Raw genomic sequence first — 18,719 nt, forward strand, 5'->3', positions numbered from 1 at the left:
ACAGTTCCTCATGCTGTGGTGATTCCCAACCATACAACTGTTTTGTTGCTACTGCATCAGTGTCAGATTGATAATATCATCAACTGTAATGTCGTATTGGTATTTTCAGAAGGTCTTTGCCAACCTGTGTGAGACTGTTCTATGCCCTCCTCCAATAGGGTATGACAGACAGGTTGAGAATCACTGTCATAAAATGTAATAATAGTAAATTAGACTATGGAAACAGAAGAAAAAACAGAAAATGAGCATGTTTTTAACTCACTGAGGAGAACTCATAAAAATACAGAAACCAAATAGTACATGCTTCTGGAAATAGGTACAGTAAACTTGAAAGCGACCACCATAGTTGTGCTTCATTTACTTTGGATTGACTGACTTTATGTGTGTGAATGTTTTGCGTGTATTCTGTCTGTATACCATGTGCGTGTGCTTCCCACAAAAATCAGAAGAGGTCATTTCATCCTTTGTTCTTGTTGTTCCAGAACTTTGTCAGCCAATATTATGTATTTTACAAAGCAAAGCCAGGTGTCCTGGAGGAGCAATGAATGTTTTAAACTCCTCAGCCCCTTTTCCAGCACACAGATTTAATATGTTTGATAGGCAAAAAGATTAAAATTATCATCAGGGAAAATAAGAAGTCAGTCTTCTGATATTTCTTAACTTCCTGGACAGGACCTCAGCATTCTAGTTTTACCCATTGAAGTCCAAAGTACTTATAGGCAGGGTGGCCACAACAGTGGCTGGGTATGTTGGTGTACACAGTTAATTCACGAACTCATAAAGCAGGCAGGGTGGTCTCTGTCAGTTCAAGGACGTCCTGTTCTTAATTTATTTGGGGAGTAGGAGAATGTAAGTTGAATTGTGGGTATCAAAAGATAACTTGTATGAATCAATCTTTCCCTTCCTCTGTTTCCAGTCTCAGGTATCAAATTCAAGTTATCAGTCAGGCTGCCAAGTAGGTTTATCACATTGGTAGTATGATTTACGCTTTGGTTAGCATTAACAGACAAACAGTAGATAAACTCTGCATGTGTGTGTGGGGGGGGTTATTTAACATTAACACAAATGCTAAGCAGTGCATGGGAGGATCAGACAAAGAGATGGGAGTTCATGTGATTGAACACTTGGCCACTGATGGGAGATTGTTGAACTTTCGGGGTCTGGCCTTGCTAGCAGAAGGTTTTCAGTGGTAGATTTTAATGGCTATGACTACTTGTGGTACCAGTACTGTGTTATCTGCTTCCCGGTCTACCAGCATGTGAGAACCAACAATGTACTGCCAAAAGTCAGGCCTCCCTGTTCCTTCCTTGAAATAAGTGACTGGTTTTCCCCATCAGATATTTTGTCACAGAAAGTACAGAAACAAATTCAAAAGTAACAGCCATCTTTCCTGTTTAAATCCCCTTTCAGAAGTTACAAAGCAAGCAGAAGGGTGTGTCTGCTGATCTTACACACACTACTTACTCCTTACTCCACTGCATACTGTCAACATGTAGCTAACTACCTTCCTCTAGACCTCTAATTTCATCATTAGGAAAGAGGAAGTTCAGATATAATTATTACACATAATGGAATCATTAGAAACTGTAATTTACAGAAACCAAACTCAAATGCTCTTCGTTTATGCCTAGATCAATTTGGTTTCCAATTAACTACTACAGGTGATGAACCTGAGTAATTTTTATTCTAGGAAGACCTTAGCAAAGACATAGAACTCAGGTACTTTAATAAACAGAAATTCACTCGGCAATCACCTTCTATTGCAGTGAAAAGTCATTAGAATTTTCTAAAGTAAAATTTCTAATGCAAACACATTTTATCCTAACTAGAATTTTATGATGCTATGGAATGTACAAATAATGGTGATAAATATAGTAACTAAATTTTATATGCCCATGATTAGAATACAATGCACAATATCATTACAGCAGTGGGATCTTACAGAGACAACTAAGACAAAGGTAGTTTCCATTCTTCCAAGGAATAAATGTCACTGAAGTAAAACTATACATCATTTCTGATGTTAAATTTGAATAAAACCAAATGAACACAAGACTTCCCACAAGACTACATGGCAAATGCGGTGTAATGAGTATAAAATAAAAAAATGAAAGACCTTAGCTAGTTAATACCAGTTCTCTACCCCATGCTAGCAGAATACCAGGTATAAGTCATTATAAACAAGTACAGCCAGCAGGATTTACAATGACACAGGCACATTTCAAAGGTGATGCCTAGTTTGGCTGAAAGAAAAAGATCACATGAATGAGAAATTCACACTTACTACATTTCATTTTTATTCTAAACGGCTATACACCAATCTCTCTCCTTTTATTTTAAAAGCAGTAAATATATATACATATATATACATATATACATATACTTGCATATATATGCATGTATACACATCTTCTCACGTACACATATGTAGTTACAAATACATACATGCGTATAAGTGCACACACATGTGTATATGCATATTTGCCAGCCAGATGGTTCAATGGGGTAGTGATAAGTAGTCTGGTAACACATTGCATATGAAAACATGACTATGTGTGTAACATACCCCATGGTTTGCTATATTCAAGTCTGTCTTTCTCAGGAAATCCAAGGAACTTAAATTCTCTCATGATCCATTTTAATAGTGTGAACACTAAGAGGAAATGCATGCTTCTTCAACATTATTCTTTGATCAACAGTCCTCCTTCACCTGTTCTGTTGAATCTTCTCTGTGATATATTGCTTGTTGATGCAGAGAATGTTTGACGTGTCAGTTTTGCAAGTAAGAAACGTAAATCATCCTCAAACCTGGCACTGAAAGTCAAAAGTAGACTGCCATGTTATGGGTTTCCCTGAGGTGTAAGGAAGAACAAACATGTGAAGATCTTATTTCTTATGCAGTATGAGTCAATGAGGCTTCCCATTTACAATGCAGCATCAAACCCATTCACAAGCCCAACTTCCTAAATTTATCTATTTAAATCAACGAGTGTTCCGGGCATCCCATCTAAGCTAGCTTTATGGAATTTGATAACACATTTTGTGACCAAATCCCCTGGGTAACACCACTTCACAGCTTTGAATGAATCCTTCAGACTCTGTTAAATACACTCTTATTGTAACTAGCTGATGCTTATGTTAGTCACTTTCTATAGTTGTAAAAAAATATCATGGGAAAGAAAATGTTTAGAAGAAAGAGATGGTGTGAAGTGGGTCTCTTGGTTAAATTGGATACAGAAATCACCATCATGATTCAGGCAGACAAGCATGACGATGAAGCAGCAGCTGAGAGATCACATCTTGACCTACACAGGAGAGAGAGAACTTAGTGGAAATGACACCAGTCTATTGAAATCTTTTTTTTTATTACCTTGAGTATTTCTTATTTACATTTCGAGTGTTATTCCCTTTCCTGGTTTCTAGGCCAACATCCCCCTAATCCCTCCCCCTCCCCTTCTTTATGGGTGTTCCCCTCCCCATCTTCCCCCCATTGCTGCCCTCCCCCCAACAATCACGTTCACTGGGGGTTCAGTCTTAGCAGGACCAAGGGCTTTCCCTTCCACTGGTGATCTTACTAGAATATTTATTGCTACCTATGAGGTCAGAGTCCAGAGTCCAGGGTCAGTCCATGTATAGTCTTTAGGTAGTGGCTTAGTCCCTGGAAGCTCTGGTTGCTTGGCATTGTTGTTCATATGGGGTCTCGAGCTCCTTCGAGCTCTTCGAGTTCTTTCTCTGATTCCTTCAACGGGGGTCCCGTTCTCAGTTCAGTGGTTTGCTACTGGCATTCGGCTATGTATTTGCTGTATTCTGGCTGTGTCTCTCAGGAGAGATCTACATCCGTATCCTGACGGCATGCACTTCATCGCTTTATCCATATTGTCTAATTGGGTGGCTGTATATGTATGGGCCACATGTGGGGCAGGCTCTGAATGGGTGTTCCTTCTGTGTCTGTTTTAATCTTTGCCTCTCTATTCCCTGCCAAGGGTATTCTTGTTCCCCATTTAAAGAAGGAGTGAAGCATTCACATTTTGATCATCCATCTTGAGTTTCATTTGTTCTATGCATCTAGGGTAATTCAAGCATTTGGGCTAATAGCCGCTTATCAATGAGTGCATACCATGTGTGTTTTTCTCTGATTGGGTTGCCTCACTCAGGATGATATTTTCCAGTTCCAACCATTTGCCTATGAATTTCATAAAGTCATTGTTTTTGATAGCTGAGTAATATTCCATTGTGTAGATGAACCACATTTTCTGTATCCATTCCTCTGTTGAAGGGCATCTGGGTTCTTTCCAGCTTCTGGCTATTATAAATAAGGCTGCTATGAACATAGTGGAGCACGTGTCTTTTTTATATGTCGGGGCAACTTTTGGGTATGTGCCCAAGAGAGGTATAGCTGGATCCTCAGGCAGTTCAATGTCCAATTTTCTGAGGAACCTCCAGACTGATTTCCAGAATGGTTGCACCAGTCTGCTTTCCCACCAACAATGGAGGAGTGTTCCTCTTTCTCCACATCCTCGCCAGCATTTGTGGTCACCTGAGTTTTTGATCTTACCCATTCTCACTGGTGTGAGGTGAAATCTCAGGGTTGTTTTGATTTGCATTTCCATTATGACTAAAGATGTTGAACATTACTTTAGGTGTTTCTCAGCCATTTCGCCTTCCTCAGCTGTGAATTCTTTGTTTAGCTCAGAACCTAATTTTTTAATAGGGTTATTTGTCTCGCTTCGGTCTAACTTCTTGAGTTCTTTGTATATTTTGGATGTAAGGCCTCTATCTGTTGTAGGATTGGTAAAGATCTTTCCCCAATCGGTTGGTGGCCGTTTTGTCCTACCCGCAGTGTCCTTTGCCTTACAGAAGCTTTGCAATTTTATGAGATCCCATTTGTCGATTCTTGATCTTAGAGCATAAGCCATTGGTGTTTTGTTCAGGAAATTTTTTCCAGTGCCCATGTGTTCCAGATGCTTCCCTAGTTTTTCTTCTATTAGTTTGAGTGTATCTGGTTTGATGTGGAGGTCCTTTATGCACTTGGACTTAAGCTTTGTACAGGGTGATAAGCATGGATCGATCTGCATTCTTCTACATGTTGACCTCCAGTTGAACCAGCACCATTTGCTGAAAATGCTATCTTTTTTCCATTGGATGGTTTTGGCTCCTTTGTCAAAAATCAAGTGCCCATAGGTGTGTGGGTTCATTTCTGGGTCTTCAATTCTGTTTCATTGGACTATCTGTCTGTCTCTGTTCCAATACCATGCAGTTTTTATCATTATTGCTCTGTAATACTGCTTGAGTTCAGGGATAGTGATTCCTCCTGAAGTCCTTTTATTGTTGAGGATAGTTTTAGCTATCTTGGGCTTTTTGTTGATGAATTTGCAGATTGTTCTTTCTAACTCTTTGAAGAACTGGATTGGTATTTTGATGGGGATTGCATTGAATCTGTAGATCGCTTTTGGTAAGATGGCCATTTTTACGATATTAATCCTGCCAATCCATGAGCATGGAAGATCTTTCCATCTTCTGAGGTCTTCTTCAATTTCTTTCTTCAGAGTCTTGAAGTTCTTATTGTACAGATCTTTTACTTGCTTGGATAAAGTCACACCGAGGTACTTTATATTATTTGGATCTATTATGAAGGGTGTTATTTCCCTAATTTCTTTCACAGCTTTTTCTCTTTTGTGTAGAGGAAGGCTACTGATTTATTTGAGTTAATTTTATACCCAGCCACTTTGCTGAAGTTGTTGATCAGCTTTAGTAGTTCTCTGGTGGAACTTTTGGGATCACTTAAATGTACTATCATATCATCTGCAAATAGTGATATTTTGACTTCTTCTTTTCCAATCTGTATCCTCTTGACCTCCATTTGTTGTCTGATTGCTCTGGCTAGAATTTCAAGAACTATATTGAATAAGTAGGGAGAGAGTGGGCAGCCTTGTCTAGTCCCTGATTTTAGTGGGATTGCTTCAAGTTTCTCTCCATATAGTTTAATGTTAGCAACTGGTTTGCTGTATATGGCTTTTACTAGGTTTAGGTATGGGCCTTGAATTCCTATTCTTTCCAGGACTTTTATCATGAAGGGGTGTTGAATTTTGTCAAATGCTTTCTCAGCATCTAATGAAATGATCATGTGGTTTTGTTCTTTCAGTTTGTTTATATAATGGATCACGTTGATGGTTTTCCGTATATTAAACCATCCCTGCATGCCTGGGATGAAGCCTACTTGATCATGGTGGATGATTGTTTTGATGTGCTCTTGGATTTGGTTTGCCAGATATTTATTGAGTATTCTTGCGTCGATATTCATAAGGGAAATTGTTCTGAGGTTCTCTTTCTTTGTTGGGTCTTTGTGTGGTTTAGGTATAAGAGTAATTGTGGCTTCATAGAAGGAATTCGGTAGTGCTCCATTTATTTCATTTTTGTGGAATAGTTTGGAGAATATTGGTATGAGGTCTTCTATGAAGGTCTGACAGAATTCTGCACTGAATCCGTCTGGACCTGGGCCCTTTTTGGTTGGGAGACCTTTAATGACTGCTTCTATTTCCTTAGGAGTTATGGGGTTGTTTATCTGGTTTATCTGTTCCTGATTTAACTTTGGTACCTGGTATCTGTCTAGGAAATTGTCCATTTCCTGCAGATTTTCAAGTTTTGTTGAATACAGGCTTTTATACTAAGATCTGATGATTTTTTGAATTTCGTCTGAATCTGTAGTTATGTCTCCCTTTTCATTTCTGATTTTGTTAATTTGGACACGCTCTCTGTGTCCTCTGGTTAGTCTGGCTAAGGGTTTATCTATCTTGTTGATTTTCTCAAAGAACCAACTTTTGGTTCTGTTGATTCTTTCTATGTTCCTTTTTGTTTCCACTTGGTTGATTTCAGCTCTGAGTTTGATTATTTCCTGCCTTCTACTCCTCCTGGGTGTGTTTGCTTCTTTTTGTTCTAGAGCGTTTAGGTGTGTTGTCAAGCTGCTGACATATGCTCTTTCCTGTTTCTTTCTGCAGGCACTCAGCGCTATGAGTTTTCCTCTTAGCACAGCTTTCATTGTGTCCCATAAGTTTGGGTATGTTGTACCTTCGTTTTCATTAAATTCTAAGCAGTCTTTAATTTCTTTCTTTATTTCTTCCTTGACCTGGTTATCATTGAATAGAGCATTGTTTAATTTCCACGTATATGTGGACATTTTTCCATTATTGTTATTGAAGACCAACTTTAGGCCATGGTGGTCTGATAAGATGCATGGGATTATTTCTATCTTTCTGTACCTGTTGAGGCCCGTTTTTTGACCAATTATATGGTCAGTTTTGGAGAAAGTACCATGAGGAGCTGAGAAGAAGGTATATCCTTTTGCTTTAGGATAGAATGTTCTATAAATATCCGTTAGTCCATTTGGCTCATGACTTCTCTTAATCTGTCTAGGTCTCTGTTTAATTTCTTTTTCCATGATCTGTCCATTGATGAGAGTGGGGTGTTGAAATCTCCTACTATTATTGTGTGAGGTGCAATGTGTGTTTTGAGCTTTAGTAAGGTTTCTTTTATGTATGAAGGTGCCCTTGTATTTGGGGCATAGATATTTAGGATTGAGAGTTCATCTTGGTGGATTTTTCCTTTGATGAATATAAAGTGTCCTTCCTTATCTTTTTTGATGACTTTTGGTTGAAAATTGATTTTATTTGACATTAGAATGGCTACTCCAGCTTGCTTCTTCTGACCATTTGCTTAGAAAGTTGTTTTCCAGCCTTTCACTCTGAGGTAGTGTCTGTCTTTGTCTCTGAGGTGTGTTTCCTGTAGGCAGCAGAATGCAGGGTCCTCGTTGCGTATCCAGTTTGTTAATCTATGTCTTTTCATTGGGGAGTTGAGGCCATTGATGTTGAGAGATATTAAGGAATAGTGATTATTGCTTCCTGTTATATTCATATTTGGATATGAGGTTATGTTTGTGTGCTTTTCTTCTCTTTGTTTATTGCCAAGACGATTAGTTTCTTGCTTCTTCTAGGGTATCTCTTGCCTCCTTATGTTGGGCTTTACCATTTATTATCCTTTGTAGTGCTGGATTTGTAGAAAGATATTGTGTAAATTTGGTTTTGTCCTGGAATATCTTGGTTTCTTCATCTATGTTAATTGAGAGTTTTGCAGGATACAGTAATCTGGGCTGGCATTTGTGTTCTCTTAGGTTCTGTATGACATCTGTCCAGGATCTTCTGGATTTTATAGTTTCTGGCGAAAAGTCTGTGTGATTCTGATAGGTCTGCCTTTATGTTACTTGATCTTTTTCCCTTACTGCTTTTAATATTCTTTCTTTATTTTGTGCGTTTGGTGTTTTGACTATTATGTGACGGGAGGTGTTTCTTTTCTGGTCCAATCTATTTGGAGTTCTGTAGGCTTTTTGTATGCTTATGGGTATCTCTTTCTTTAGGTTAGGGAAGATTTCTTCTATGATTTTGTTGAAGATATTTACTGGTCCTTTGAGCTTGGAGTCTTCACTCTCTTCTATACCTATTATCCTTAGGTTTGATCTTCTCATTGAGTCCTGGATTTCCTGTATGTTTTGGACCAGTATCTTTTTCCGCTTTACATTATCTTTGACTGTTGAGTCGATGATTTCTATGGAATCTTCTGCTCCTGAGATTCTCTCTTCCATATCTTGTATTCTGTTGGTGAAGCTCATATCTACAGCTCCTTGTCTCTTCTTTAGGTTTTGTATATCCAGGGTTGTTTCCATGTGTTCTTTCTTGATTGCTTCTATTTCCATTTTCAATTCCTTCAATTGTTTGATTGTGTTTTCCTGGAATTCTTTCAGGGATTTTTGTGACTCCTCTCTATGGGCTTCTACTTGTTTATTTATGTTTTCCTGGAATTCTTTTAGGGATTTTTGCGATTCCTCTCTGTTGGCTTCTACTTGTTCTCTAAGGTAGTTATTCACGTCTTTCTGGAAGTTCTCCAGCATCATGATCAAATATGATTTTGAAACTAGATCTTGCTTTTCTGGTGTGTTTGGATATTCCGTGTTTGCTTTGGTGGGAGAATTGGGTTCCGATGATGCCATGTAGTCTTGGTTTCTGTTGCTTGGGTTCCTGTGCTTGCCTCTCGCCATCAGATTATCTCTAGTGTTACTTTGTTCTGCTATTTCTGACAGTGGCTAGACTGTCCTATATGCCTGTTTTTCAGGAGTGCTGTAGACCTGTTTTCCTGTTTTCTTTCAGCCAGTTATGGGAACAGAGTGTTCTGCTTTGGGGCGTGTAGTTTTTCCTTTCTACAGGTCTTCAGCTGTTCCTGTGGGCCTGTGCCCTGAATTGACCCGGCAGGTCACTTGGAGCAGAAAAGTTGGTCTTACCTGTGATCCGGAGGCTCAAGGTTGCTCATGGGGTGTTGCTTATGAGCTCTCCGCGGCGGCAGCCACCAGGAAGTTCTGAGCCGCCCTTTCCGGGAGCTTCTGTGCACCAGGGTTCCAGATGGCATTTGGTTTTCCTCTGGAGTCAGTAATGTGTGCAGAGTGCAGTCTCTTCTGGTTTCCCAGGCATGTCTGCCTCTCTGAAGGTTTAGCTCTCCCTCCCATGGGATTTGGGTGCAGAGAACTGTTTATATGGTCGGTCCCTTCAGGTTCCGGCGGTGTCTCAGATGCCAAAAGAAAGCACTGTTGTTCTACTCTGTTTCCAGCTCTGTCTCTCTATTGAAATATTAAACCTCATCCTGGCAACAGTTTTACTACAAAACAGCCCCACCACCTACTCCTTTTGAAAATAATTCAGAGCTCTGCACAGCAAGCATAATGTGAGCCTATGGGGCTGTTGACATTCAAGCCACCACAGAGGTGCTGGATGAGGTCTTAATATACATCCTGTAAGTGTAGCAATAGTCATGATGTTACAGAATAGTTGACGATACTGTGCCCTCCTCCCAGATTGCGTTGTTTACTTATAAACAAATTTCTACTAATTGCTGTGGTTCAGCCTTTGCACAGACCTTTAATCTCTCAAACTGGAATGTAGACATTTCCTTAGTACCCACCCTTAATGCTAAGTAATCAATGTAACCTTAGTTTATAGAATGAAGCACCTCGTTTAAAAGTGATGCTTAATTGCATGAAAGAGAAGGTGATTATCCAGAGAAAGATTTGGTATAAAGAATATTCCCAACTCTCTCACGAAGAAATAAGAAAAGTGGCTACTTGAGGGGTAGTGCAGCAGAAAGTACAAAAAGACAGAGAGAGAGAGAGAGAGAGAGAGAGAGAGAGAGAGAGAGAGAGAGAGAGGAGGGAGGGAGGGGCGGAGGGAGGGAGGTGGCCTTTTTACTTGGAGAGTTTTAGAGAGAAATAGTGCAGAATGAACCATAGAATATGAAGGAAAGAGAATATTACAAAATCATTATTTAGAGGAAGAGTAGAGCAAAACATTAGAGGCCAAGAGTCACATTTTGTCCTTTCTATTTATATATTTCCATCTTACAAGGAAAAATGACTTTAGGTAGCAAAGAGCAGAAGAAATCTAAGTATAAACCTAAAGAGATCCACAGTAAAGACTTTAAAAAACTCTGGGCCAATTACTCAAGCAGACAGGAAGCAGACTTCACTGAATGTCACTGAATGTAGTGCTAAATTTCGACAGAATACACAAATAGTTTGGGGACTATGAATCCAGGTTCTGACATTATCAGAAGGGTGATAGAATGAATAAAATCAGTAAATTTTCAATCAAAAGTATCACTGCTAATTTTCGTTTTAGGATGAAAAATATAAAACAGATAATTTCTATGCTGTGTCTTCTGAGCATAGAAATTCTATTCCTAAGGCTACTGTTGATCGTGAAGCTTCCACCTCTACTGCTGACAGCCTGGATGCTGCCGAGCCTGACCCGACAAATTCTACAAATGCTACTGACTGTCTGGCTGCTCTTGAGCGTGAGCTGACTAATTCCAACAACACTGCTGACTGTCTGGCTGACCTTGAGCCTGATCCGACTTTTTCTACCAATGCCGCTGACTTTCAGGCTGCTGTTGCACCAGAGCCAACTATGTCCACCCACCCTGCTGACTGTCTGCCTGATGTGGAACCAGAGCCAACTATGTCCACCCACCCTGCTGACACTCTGGCTGCTCTTGAGCCTGAGCTGACTAATTTCAACAACACTGCTGACTGTCTGGCTGACCTTGAGCCTGAGCCAAACATGTCCACCCACCCTGCTGACAGTCTGCCTGATGTGGAACCAGAGCCAACTATGTCCAATCACCCTGCTGACACTCTGGCTGCTCTTGAGCCTGAACTGACTAATTCAAACAACACTGCTGACTGTCTGGCTGACCTTGAGCCTGAGCCAAACATGTCCACCCACCCTGCTGATAGTCTTCCTGATGTGGAACCAGAGCCAACTATGTCCACCCACCCTGCTGACACTCTGGCTGCTCTTCAGCCTGAGCTGACCAATTTCAACAACACTGCTGACTGTCTGGCTGACCTTGAGCCTGATCCGACTATTTCTACCAATGCTGCTGACTTTCAGGCTGCTGTTGCACCAGAGCCAACTATGTCCACCCACCCTGCTGACTGTCTGCCTGATGTGGAACCAGAGCCAACTATGTCCACCCACCCTGCTGACACTCTGGCTGCTCTTGAGCCTGAACTGACTAATTCCAACAACACTGCTGACTGTCTGGCTGACCTTGAGCCTTATCCGACTATTTCTACCAATGCCGCTGACTGTCGGGCTGCTGTTGCACCAGAGCCCGCTATGTCCACCAACCCTGCTGACAGTATGGCAGCTGTTGAGCCTGAGCCGACTATGTCCACCCACCCTGCTGACATTCTGACTGCTGACGAGCCTGAACATAATACTTCTACCAAAGCTGCTGACTGTCTGGCTGACCTTGAGCCTGAGCTAAACATGTCCACCCACCCTGCTGACAGTCTGCCTGATGTGGAACCAGAGCCAAATATGTCCAATCACCGTGCTGACACACTGGCTGCTCTTGAGCCTGAGTCGACTAAATCCTCCAATGCTGCTGACTGTCTGGCCTATGTTGAGCCAGAGCCAGCTATGTCCACCCACCGTGCCGACAGTCTGGCTGCTCTTGAGCATGAGCTGTCTCATGCCAACAAAGATGCTGACTGTCTGGCTTCTCTCAAGGCTGAGCTGATTAATTCCACCAATGCTACTGATTGTCTGGCTTCTGTTGGGACTGAGACAACCATGTCCACCAAGCCTGCTGACAGTTTGGCAGCTGTTGAACCTGAACATAATAATTCCACAAATACTGCTGACAGTCTGGACTCTGTTGAACAAGAGCCAGCTATGCCCACCCACCGTGCCGACAGTCTGGCTGCTCTTGAGCATGAGCTGACTAATTCCAACAACACTGCTGACTGTCTGGCTTCTCATAGGCTGAGTCAATTGACTCTACCAATGCTACTGATTGTTTGGCTTCTGTTGGGACTGAGACAATTATGTCCACCCACCCTGCTGACAATATGGCTACTGATGAGCTTGAGCCTACACATTCCACCAATGCTGCTTACTTTCTGGCCGCTCTTGAGCCCCAGTCCACTAATTCCTCCAGTGCTGCTGATATTCTGGCTTCTGTTGGGTCTGAGACAACCATGTCTGCCCACCTTGCTGATATTCCTATTGCTCATGAGCCTGACTATAATGATTCTACCAATGCTGCTGACAGTCTGGACTCCGTTGAGCCAGAGCCAGCTATGTCCACCCACCGTGCCGACAGTCTGGCTGCTCTTGAGCATGAGCTGTCTCATGCCAACAAAGCTGCTGACTGTCTGGCTTCTCTCAAGGCTGAGCCAACCATGTCCACCCAGCCTGCTGACAGTTCGGCAGCTGTTGAGCCTGAGCCTACAATTTCCACCAGAGCTGCTGATTGTCTGGCTACTGTTCTGCCAGAGCTAACTAGGTCAACCCACCCTGCTGACTGTCTGGACTCTGTTCAGCCTGAGTCATCTATGTCCACACACCCAGCTGATAATATGGCTACTGATGAGCTTGAGACTACAAATTCGACCAACGCTGCTTACTGTCTGGCTGCTCTTGAGCCTGAGTCCACTAAATCCTCCAATGCTGCTGACTGTCTGGCCTATGTTGAGCCAGAGCCAGCTATGTCCACCCACCGTGCCGACAGTCTGGCTGCTCTTGAGCATGAGCTGTCTCATGCCAACAAAGATGCTGACTGTCTGGCTTCTCTCAAGGCTGAGCTGATTAATTCCACCAATGCTACTGATTGTCTGGCTTCTGTTGGGACTGAGACAACCATGTCCACCCAGCCTGCTGACAATTTGGCAGCTGTTGAGCCTGAACATAATAATTCCACCAATACTGCTGACGGTCTGGACTCTGTTGAACAAGAGCCAGCTATGCCCACTTACCGTGCCGACAGTCTGGCTGCTCTTGAGCATGAGCTGACTAATTCCAACAACACTGCTGACTGTCTGGCTTCTCAGAAGGCTGAGTCAATTGATTCTACCAATGCTACTGATTGTTTGGCTTCTGTTGGGACTGAGACAACTATGTCCACCCACCCTGCTGACAATATGGCTACTGATGAGCTTGAGCCTACACATTCCACCAATGCTGCTTACTTTCTGGCCGCTCTTGAGCCCCAGTCGACTAATTCCTCCAATGCTGCTGATATTCTGGCTTCTGTTGGGTCTGAGACAACCATGTCTACCCACCTTGCTGATATTCCTATTGCTCATGAGCCTGACTATAATGATTCTACCAATGCTGCTGACAGTCTGGACTCCGTTGAGCCAGAGCCAGCTATGTCCACCCACCGTGCCGACAGTCTGGCTACTCTTGAGCATGAGCTGTCTCATGCCAACAAAGCTGCTGACTGTCTGGCTTGTCTCAAGGCTGAGCCAACCATGTCCACCCAGCCTGCTGACAGTTCGGCAGCTGTTGAGCCTGAGCCTACAATTTCCACCAGAGCTGCTGATTGTCTGGCTACTGTTCTGCCAGAGCTAACTAGGTCAACCCACCCTGCTGACTGTCTGGACTCTGTTCAGCCTGAGTCATCTATGTCCACACACCCAGCTGATAATATGGCTACTGATGAGCTTGAGACTACAAATTCGACCAACGCTGTTTACTGTCTGGCTGCTCTTGAGCCTGAGTCGACTAAATCCTCCAATGCTGCTGACTGTCTGGCCTATGTTGAGCCAGAGCCAGAGCCAGGCATGTCCACCCACCGTGCCGACAGTCTGGCTGCTCTTGAGCATGAGCTGACTAATTCCAACAACACTGCTGACTGTCTGGCTTCTCAGAAGGCTGAGTCAATTGATTCTACCAATGCTACTGATTGTTTGGCTTCTGTTGGGACTGAGACAACTATGTCCACCCACCCTGCTGACAATATGGCTACTGATGAGCTTGAGCCTACACATTCCACCAATGCTGCTTACTGTCTGGCTGCTCTTGAGCCTGAGTCGACTAAATCCTCCAATGCTGCTGACTGTCTGGCCTATGTTGAGCCAGAGCCAGGTATGTCCACCCACCGTGCCCACAGTCTGGCTGCTCTTGAGCATGAGCTGTCTCATGCCAACAAAGATGCTGACTGTCTGGCTTCTCTCAAGGCTGAGCTGATTAATTCCACCAATGCTACTGATTGTCTGGCTTCTGTTGGGACTGAGACAACCATGTCCACCCAGCCTGCTGACAATTTGGCAGCTGTTGAGCCTGAACATAATAATTCCACCAATACTGCTGACGGTCTGGACTCTGTTGAACAAGAGCCAGCTATGCCCACTTACCGTGCGGACAGTCTGGCTGCTCTTGAGCATGAGCTGACTAATTCCAACAACACTGCTGACTGTCTGGCTTCTCAGAAGGCTGAGTCAATTGATTCTACCAATGCTACTGATTGTTTGGCTTCTGTTGGGACTGAGACAACTATGTCCACCCACCCTGCTGACAATATGGCTACTGATGAGCTTGAGCCTACACATTCCACCAATGCTGCTTACTTTCTGGCCGCTCTTGAGCCCCAGTCGACTAATTCCTCCAATGTTGCTGATATTCTGGCTTCTGTTGGGTCTGAGACAACCATGTCTACCCACCTTGATGATATTCCTATTGCTCATGAGCCTGACTATAATGATTCTACCAATGCTGCTGACAGTCTGGACTCCGTTGAGCCAGAGCCAGCTATGTCCACCCACCATGCCGACAGTCTGGCTGCTCTTGAGCATGAACTGTCTCATGCCAACAAAGTTGCTGACTGTCTGGCTTCTCTCAAGGCTGAGCCAACCATGTCCACCCAGCCTGCTGACAGTTCGGCAGCTGTTGAGCCTGAGCCTACAATTTCCACCAGAGCTGCTGATTGTCTGGCTACTGTTCTGCTGGAGCTAATTAGGTCCATCCACCCTGCTGACTGTCTGGACTCTGTTCAGCCTGAGTCATCTATGTCCACACACCCAGCTGATAATATGGCTACTGATGAGCTTGAGCCTAAAAATTCGACCAACGCTGTTTACTGTCTGGCTGCTCTTGAGCCTGAGTCGACTAAATCCTCCAATGCTGCTGACTGTCTGGCCTATGTTGAGCCAGAGCCAGAGCCAGGCATGTCCACCCACCGTGCCGACAGTCTGGCTTCTCTTGAGCATGAGCTGACTAATTCCAACAACACTGCTGACTGTCTGGCTTCTCAGAAGGCAGAGTCAATTGATTCTACCAATGCTACTGATTGTTTGGCTTCTGTTGGGACTGAGACAACTATGTCCACCCACCCTGCTGACAATATGGCTACTGATGAGCTTGAGCCTACACATTCCACCAATGCTGCTTACTGTCTGGCTGCTCTTGAGCCTGAGTCGACTAAATCCTCCAGTGCTGCTGACTGCCTGGCCTATGTTGAGCCAGAGCCAGCTATGTCCACCCACCGTGCCGACAGTCTGGCTGCTCTTGACCATGAGCTGTCTCATGCCAACAAAGATGCTGGCTGTCTGGCTTCTCTCAAGGCTGAGCTGATTAATTCCACCAATGCTACTGGTTGTCTGGCTTCTGTTGGGACTGAGACAACCAAGTCCACCCAGCCTGCTGACAGTTTGGCAGCTGTTGAGCCTGAACATAATAATTCCACCAATGCTGCTGACGGTCTGGACTCTATTGAACAAGAGCCAGCTATGCCCACCCACCGTTCTGACAGTCTGGCTGCTCTTGAGCATGAGCTGTCTCATGCCAATAAAGCTGCTGACTGTCTGGCTTCTCTCAAGGCTGAGCCAACCATGTCCACCCAGCCTGCTGACACTTTGGCATCTGTTGAGCCTGAGCCTACTTTTTCCACCAAAGCTGCTGATTGTCTGGCTACTGTTCAGCCTGAGCTAACTAAGTCAAACCACCCTGCTGACTGTCTGGATTCTGTTCAGCCTGAGTCATCTATGTCCCCACACCCTGCTGACAGTTTGGTAGCTATTGAGCCTTCACTGACTAATTCCACCAAAGCTGCTGACTTTCTGGGTGCTGTTGATCCCGAGTCAACCAAATCCACCCACCCTGCTGACAGTATGGCAGTTGATGAGCCTGAGCTGCCTAATTCCAACATTGCTGCTGACTGTCTGGACGACCTTGAGCCTGATAAGACTATTTCTACCAATGCCGCTGACTGTCAGGCTGCTGTTGGGTCTGAGACAACCATGTCCACCCAGCCTGCTGACAGTTTGGCAGCTGTTGAGCCTGAGCCGACTAATTCCACCAAAGCTGCTGACTGTCTGGACTCTGCTGAGCCAGAGCCAACTATGGCCACCCACCATGCTGACATTCTGACTGCTGTTGAGCCTGAACATACTAATTGCTCCAGTACTGCTGACTGTCTGCCTGCTGTTCAGCCTGAGTCCAGTATGTCCACCCACCCTGCTGACAGTATGGCTGCTATTGATGCTGAGCCTACAGATCCTGCCATTGTTGCTGACTGTCTGGCTGCTCTTGAACCTCGGCTGTCTGTTACATGTGCTGCTGACAGTAGTGTGTTAGTTGAGAGTCATGACTCAGGACCAGCTAGTCACATTGGATTGGATTATGTTGTTGATTTACCTCTTTACAAGGAGAGTACAAGGTACAAACCCCATGCTGACCCAGAGCCCACTCCTGGTTCCTGCACTTGTTATTCCCTTGACTCCATTCAAATGACTAACCTGACTCTTTTGATATCCCTTAGTGAAGAAGAAATATTTGATTCTGCTACTTCAGATGAGGAATCTTCTTTTACCCCTGACGTAGAAGAAGGTCTGCCTGCTACTCAGGGTGCTGAGGATATTTTTCATGCTTCCGCACGAGCTGAACCAATAAACCACAGCTTGAACCTTCTCAGGGAGAGTGGATATCTTCGGGCAACAGAGATACCACGCATACCTTTTTTGCTCTTCATATGGCTTATATCCTCACTTTTATCCATCATAACATGGATGAAAATCCAAATTCAACAAGCATGGCATGAAGAAAATGGCCAAGGAGCTCCCACTAACAAGAGAGTCGGACCAGGTAAGTTAAACTAAAATAGTAGCTTAAAATAGATTAAGATTGATTTAGTAGAAACCTAGGTCTCTTTTGTTAATAAATTTCATACTTCTATAGGGCTATTTACGCATAACCTAGAACCTGAAAAATTTATTTTTTCTCAATTTATAGAAAATAATTTTTATAATGTAACAAATCCAGTTTAGAGAAATACAACTGACCAGGTAATATTTTTTCCTACTTGGATGTTTCCTATTCTAGAATGAGGAGATTATTGTCACTTCCAGTGAAAACATGTGTTTCCTGAATGACTAAGCCGGGAAAACTTCCTGTTAAATGTTATTGTCTATTTATTGCTGTCATTCTGAACTCTGACTTCTGAAGTTAGCATAGCCTTTGACCGCAACATTCCAATAGAAGCAACTTCTGAGATTAAAAATAACAAGAGAAGCATCCACCTTCTCACTGTTTCTCTCTACATTGATCCAGATGATAATGACACTGATGTTGTTGATGCTGGGCATGACAATATCACCAGTGATGTGCCTGATGATACTGTTGATAATTCTTCTTTTTCTTCTAGTGGCTGCGGCTCCTGATCCCTAGACCCTTGATGCTCCTCCAGAATCGATTGGAATATCAAAACACAGTCTGTGTGGGAGAATTGATCATATATATAAATTTTAAAATAAAATGTTCAATCTGATTGTAGACTGAAGTAAAAATTGATTGTTTCATTGGAGTCTCAGTTGTGCCATGTGATGCTTCCTGGAAACTTTTTTCAATTATTTTCAATTTTAATATTTACTTATTTACTTTACATCCTGCTCACTGCCCCCTCCCTGTCAGCCTCTCCCATAATTGTTCCCTTGTGCCCCACTCTCCTTCTCCTCTCAGTGGGTAGGGGCCATTTGGTTATCTTCCCACCCCGGAACATGAAGTCTCTGTGAGACTAATCCCTTCCTCTCCCACTGAGTCCAGAGGACACAATCTAGCTAGAAGAACCTATTCTGCATACAGGCAACATCCTTTAGGATAACCCATGCTGTAAATGTTTGGGACTCACACAAAGATCAAGCTGCACATCTCATACCTATGTGTGTGGAGGCTTAGGACCAGCCTCTGTATGTTCTTTGGTTGGTGGTTCAGTCTCTAAGAGCCCTAAGAGTCCAGGTCAGTTGATTTTGTTAGTCTTCCTGTGGCGTTCTTATCCTCTGAGGGACTGCAATCCTTCCACTTATTTTTCCATGACAGTCTTCAATATCCATCCAATTTTAG

The 18,719-nt window shown here is 43.3% G+C and overlaps 2 protein-coding genes across 3 annotated transcripts in view; both read left to right on the forward strand.

Annotated features, from left to right (window-relative positions):
* Nucleotides 1-18,719, forward strand: part of LOC134482475 (mucin-16-like) — a 236,869-nt gene that overhangs the window by 477 nt on the left and 217,673 nt on the right. The window lies entirely within an intron of this gene.
* Nucleotides 11,795-18,167, forward strand: LOC134482476 (mucin-16-like). Of its 2 annotated transcripts, none has more exons than XM_063275944.1 (3): nt 11,795-17,040; nt 17,143-17,465; nt 18,025-18,167. In XM_063275944.1, exons 1-3 carry the CDS (start codon nt 12,428-12,430, stop codon nt 18,045-18,047), a joined length of 4,959 nt encoding a protein of 1,652 aa, XP_063132014.1. In that variant the 5' UTR covers nt 11,795-12,427; the 3' UTR covers nt 18,048-18,167. The 2 variants fall into 2 exon arrangements, with proteins under 2 accessions (XP_063132014.1, XP_063132015.1); XM_063275945.1 differs by having other exon boundaries at nt 12,429-14,471; nt 15,537-17,465.

The sequence above is a fragment of the Rattus norvegicus genome, chromosome 16 (genome assembly GCF_036323735.1).
Source record: "Rattus norvegicus strain BN/NHsdMcwi chromosome 16, GRCr8, whole genome shotgun sequence".
NCBI classification, from domain to species: Eukaryota; Metazoa; Chordata; class Mammalia; order Rodentia; family Muridae; genus Rattus; species Rattus norvegicus.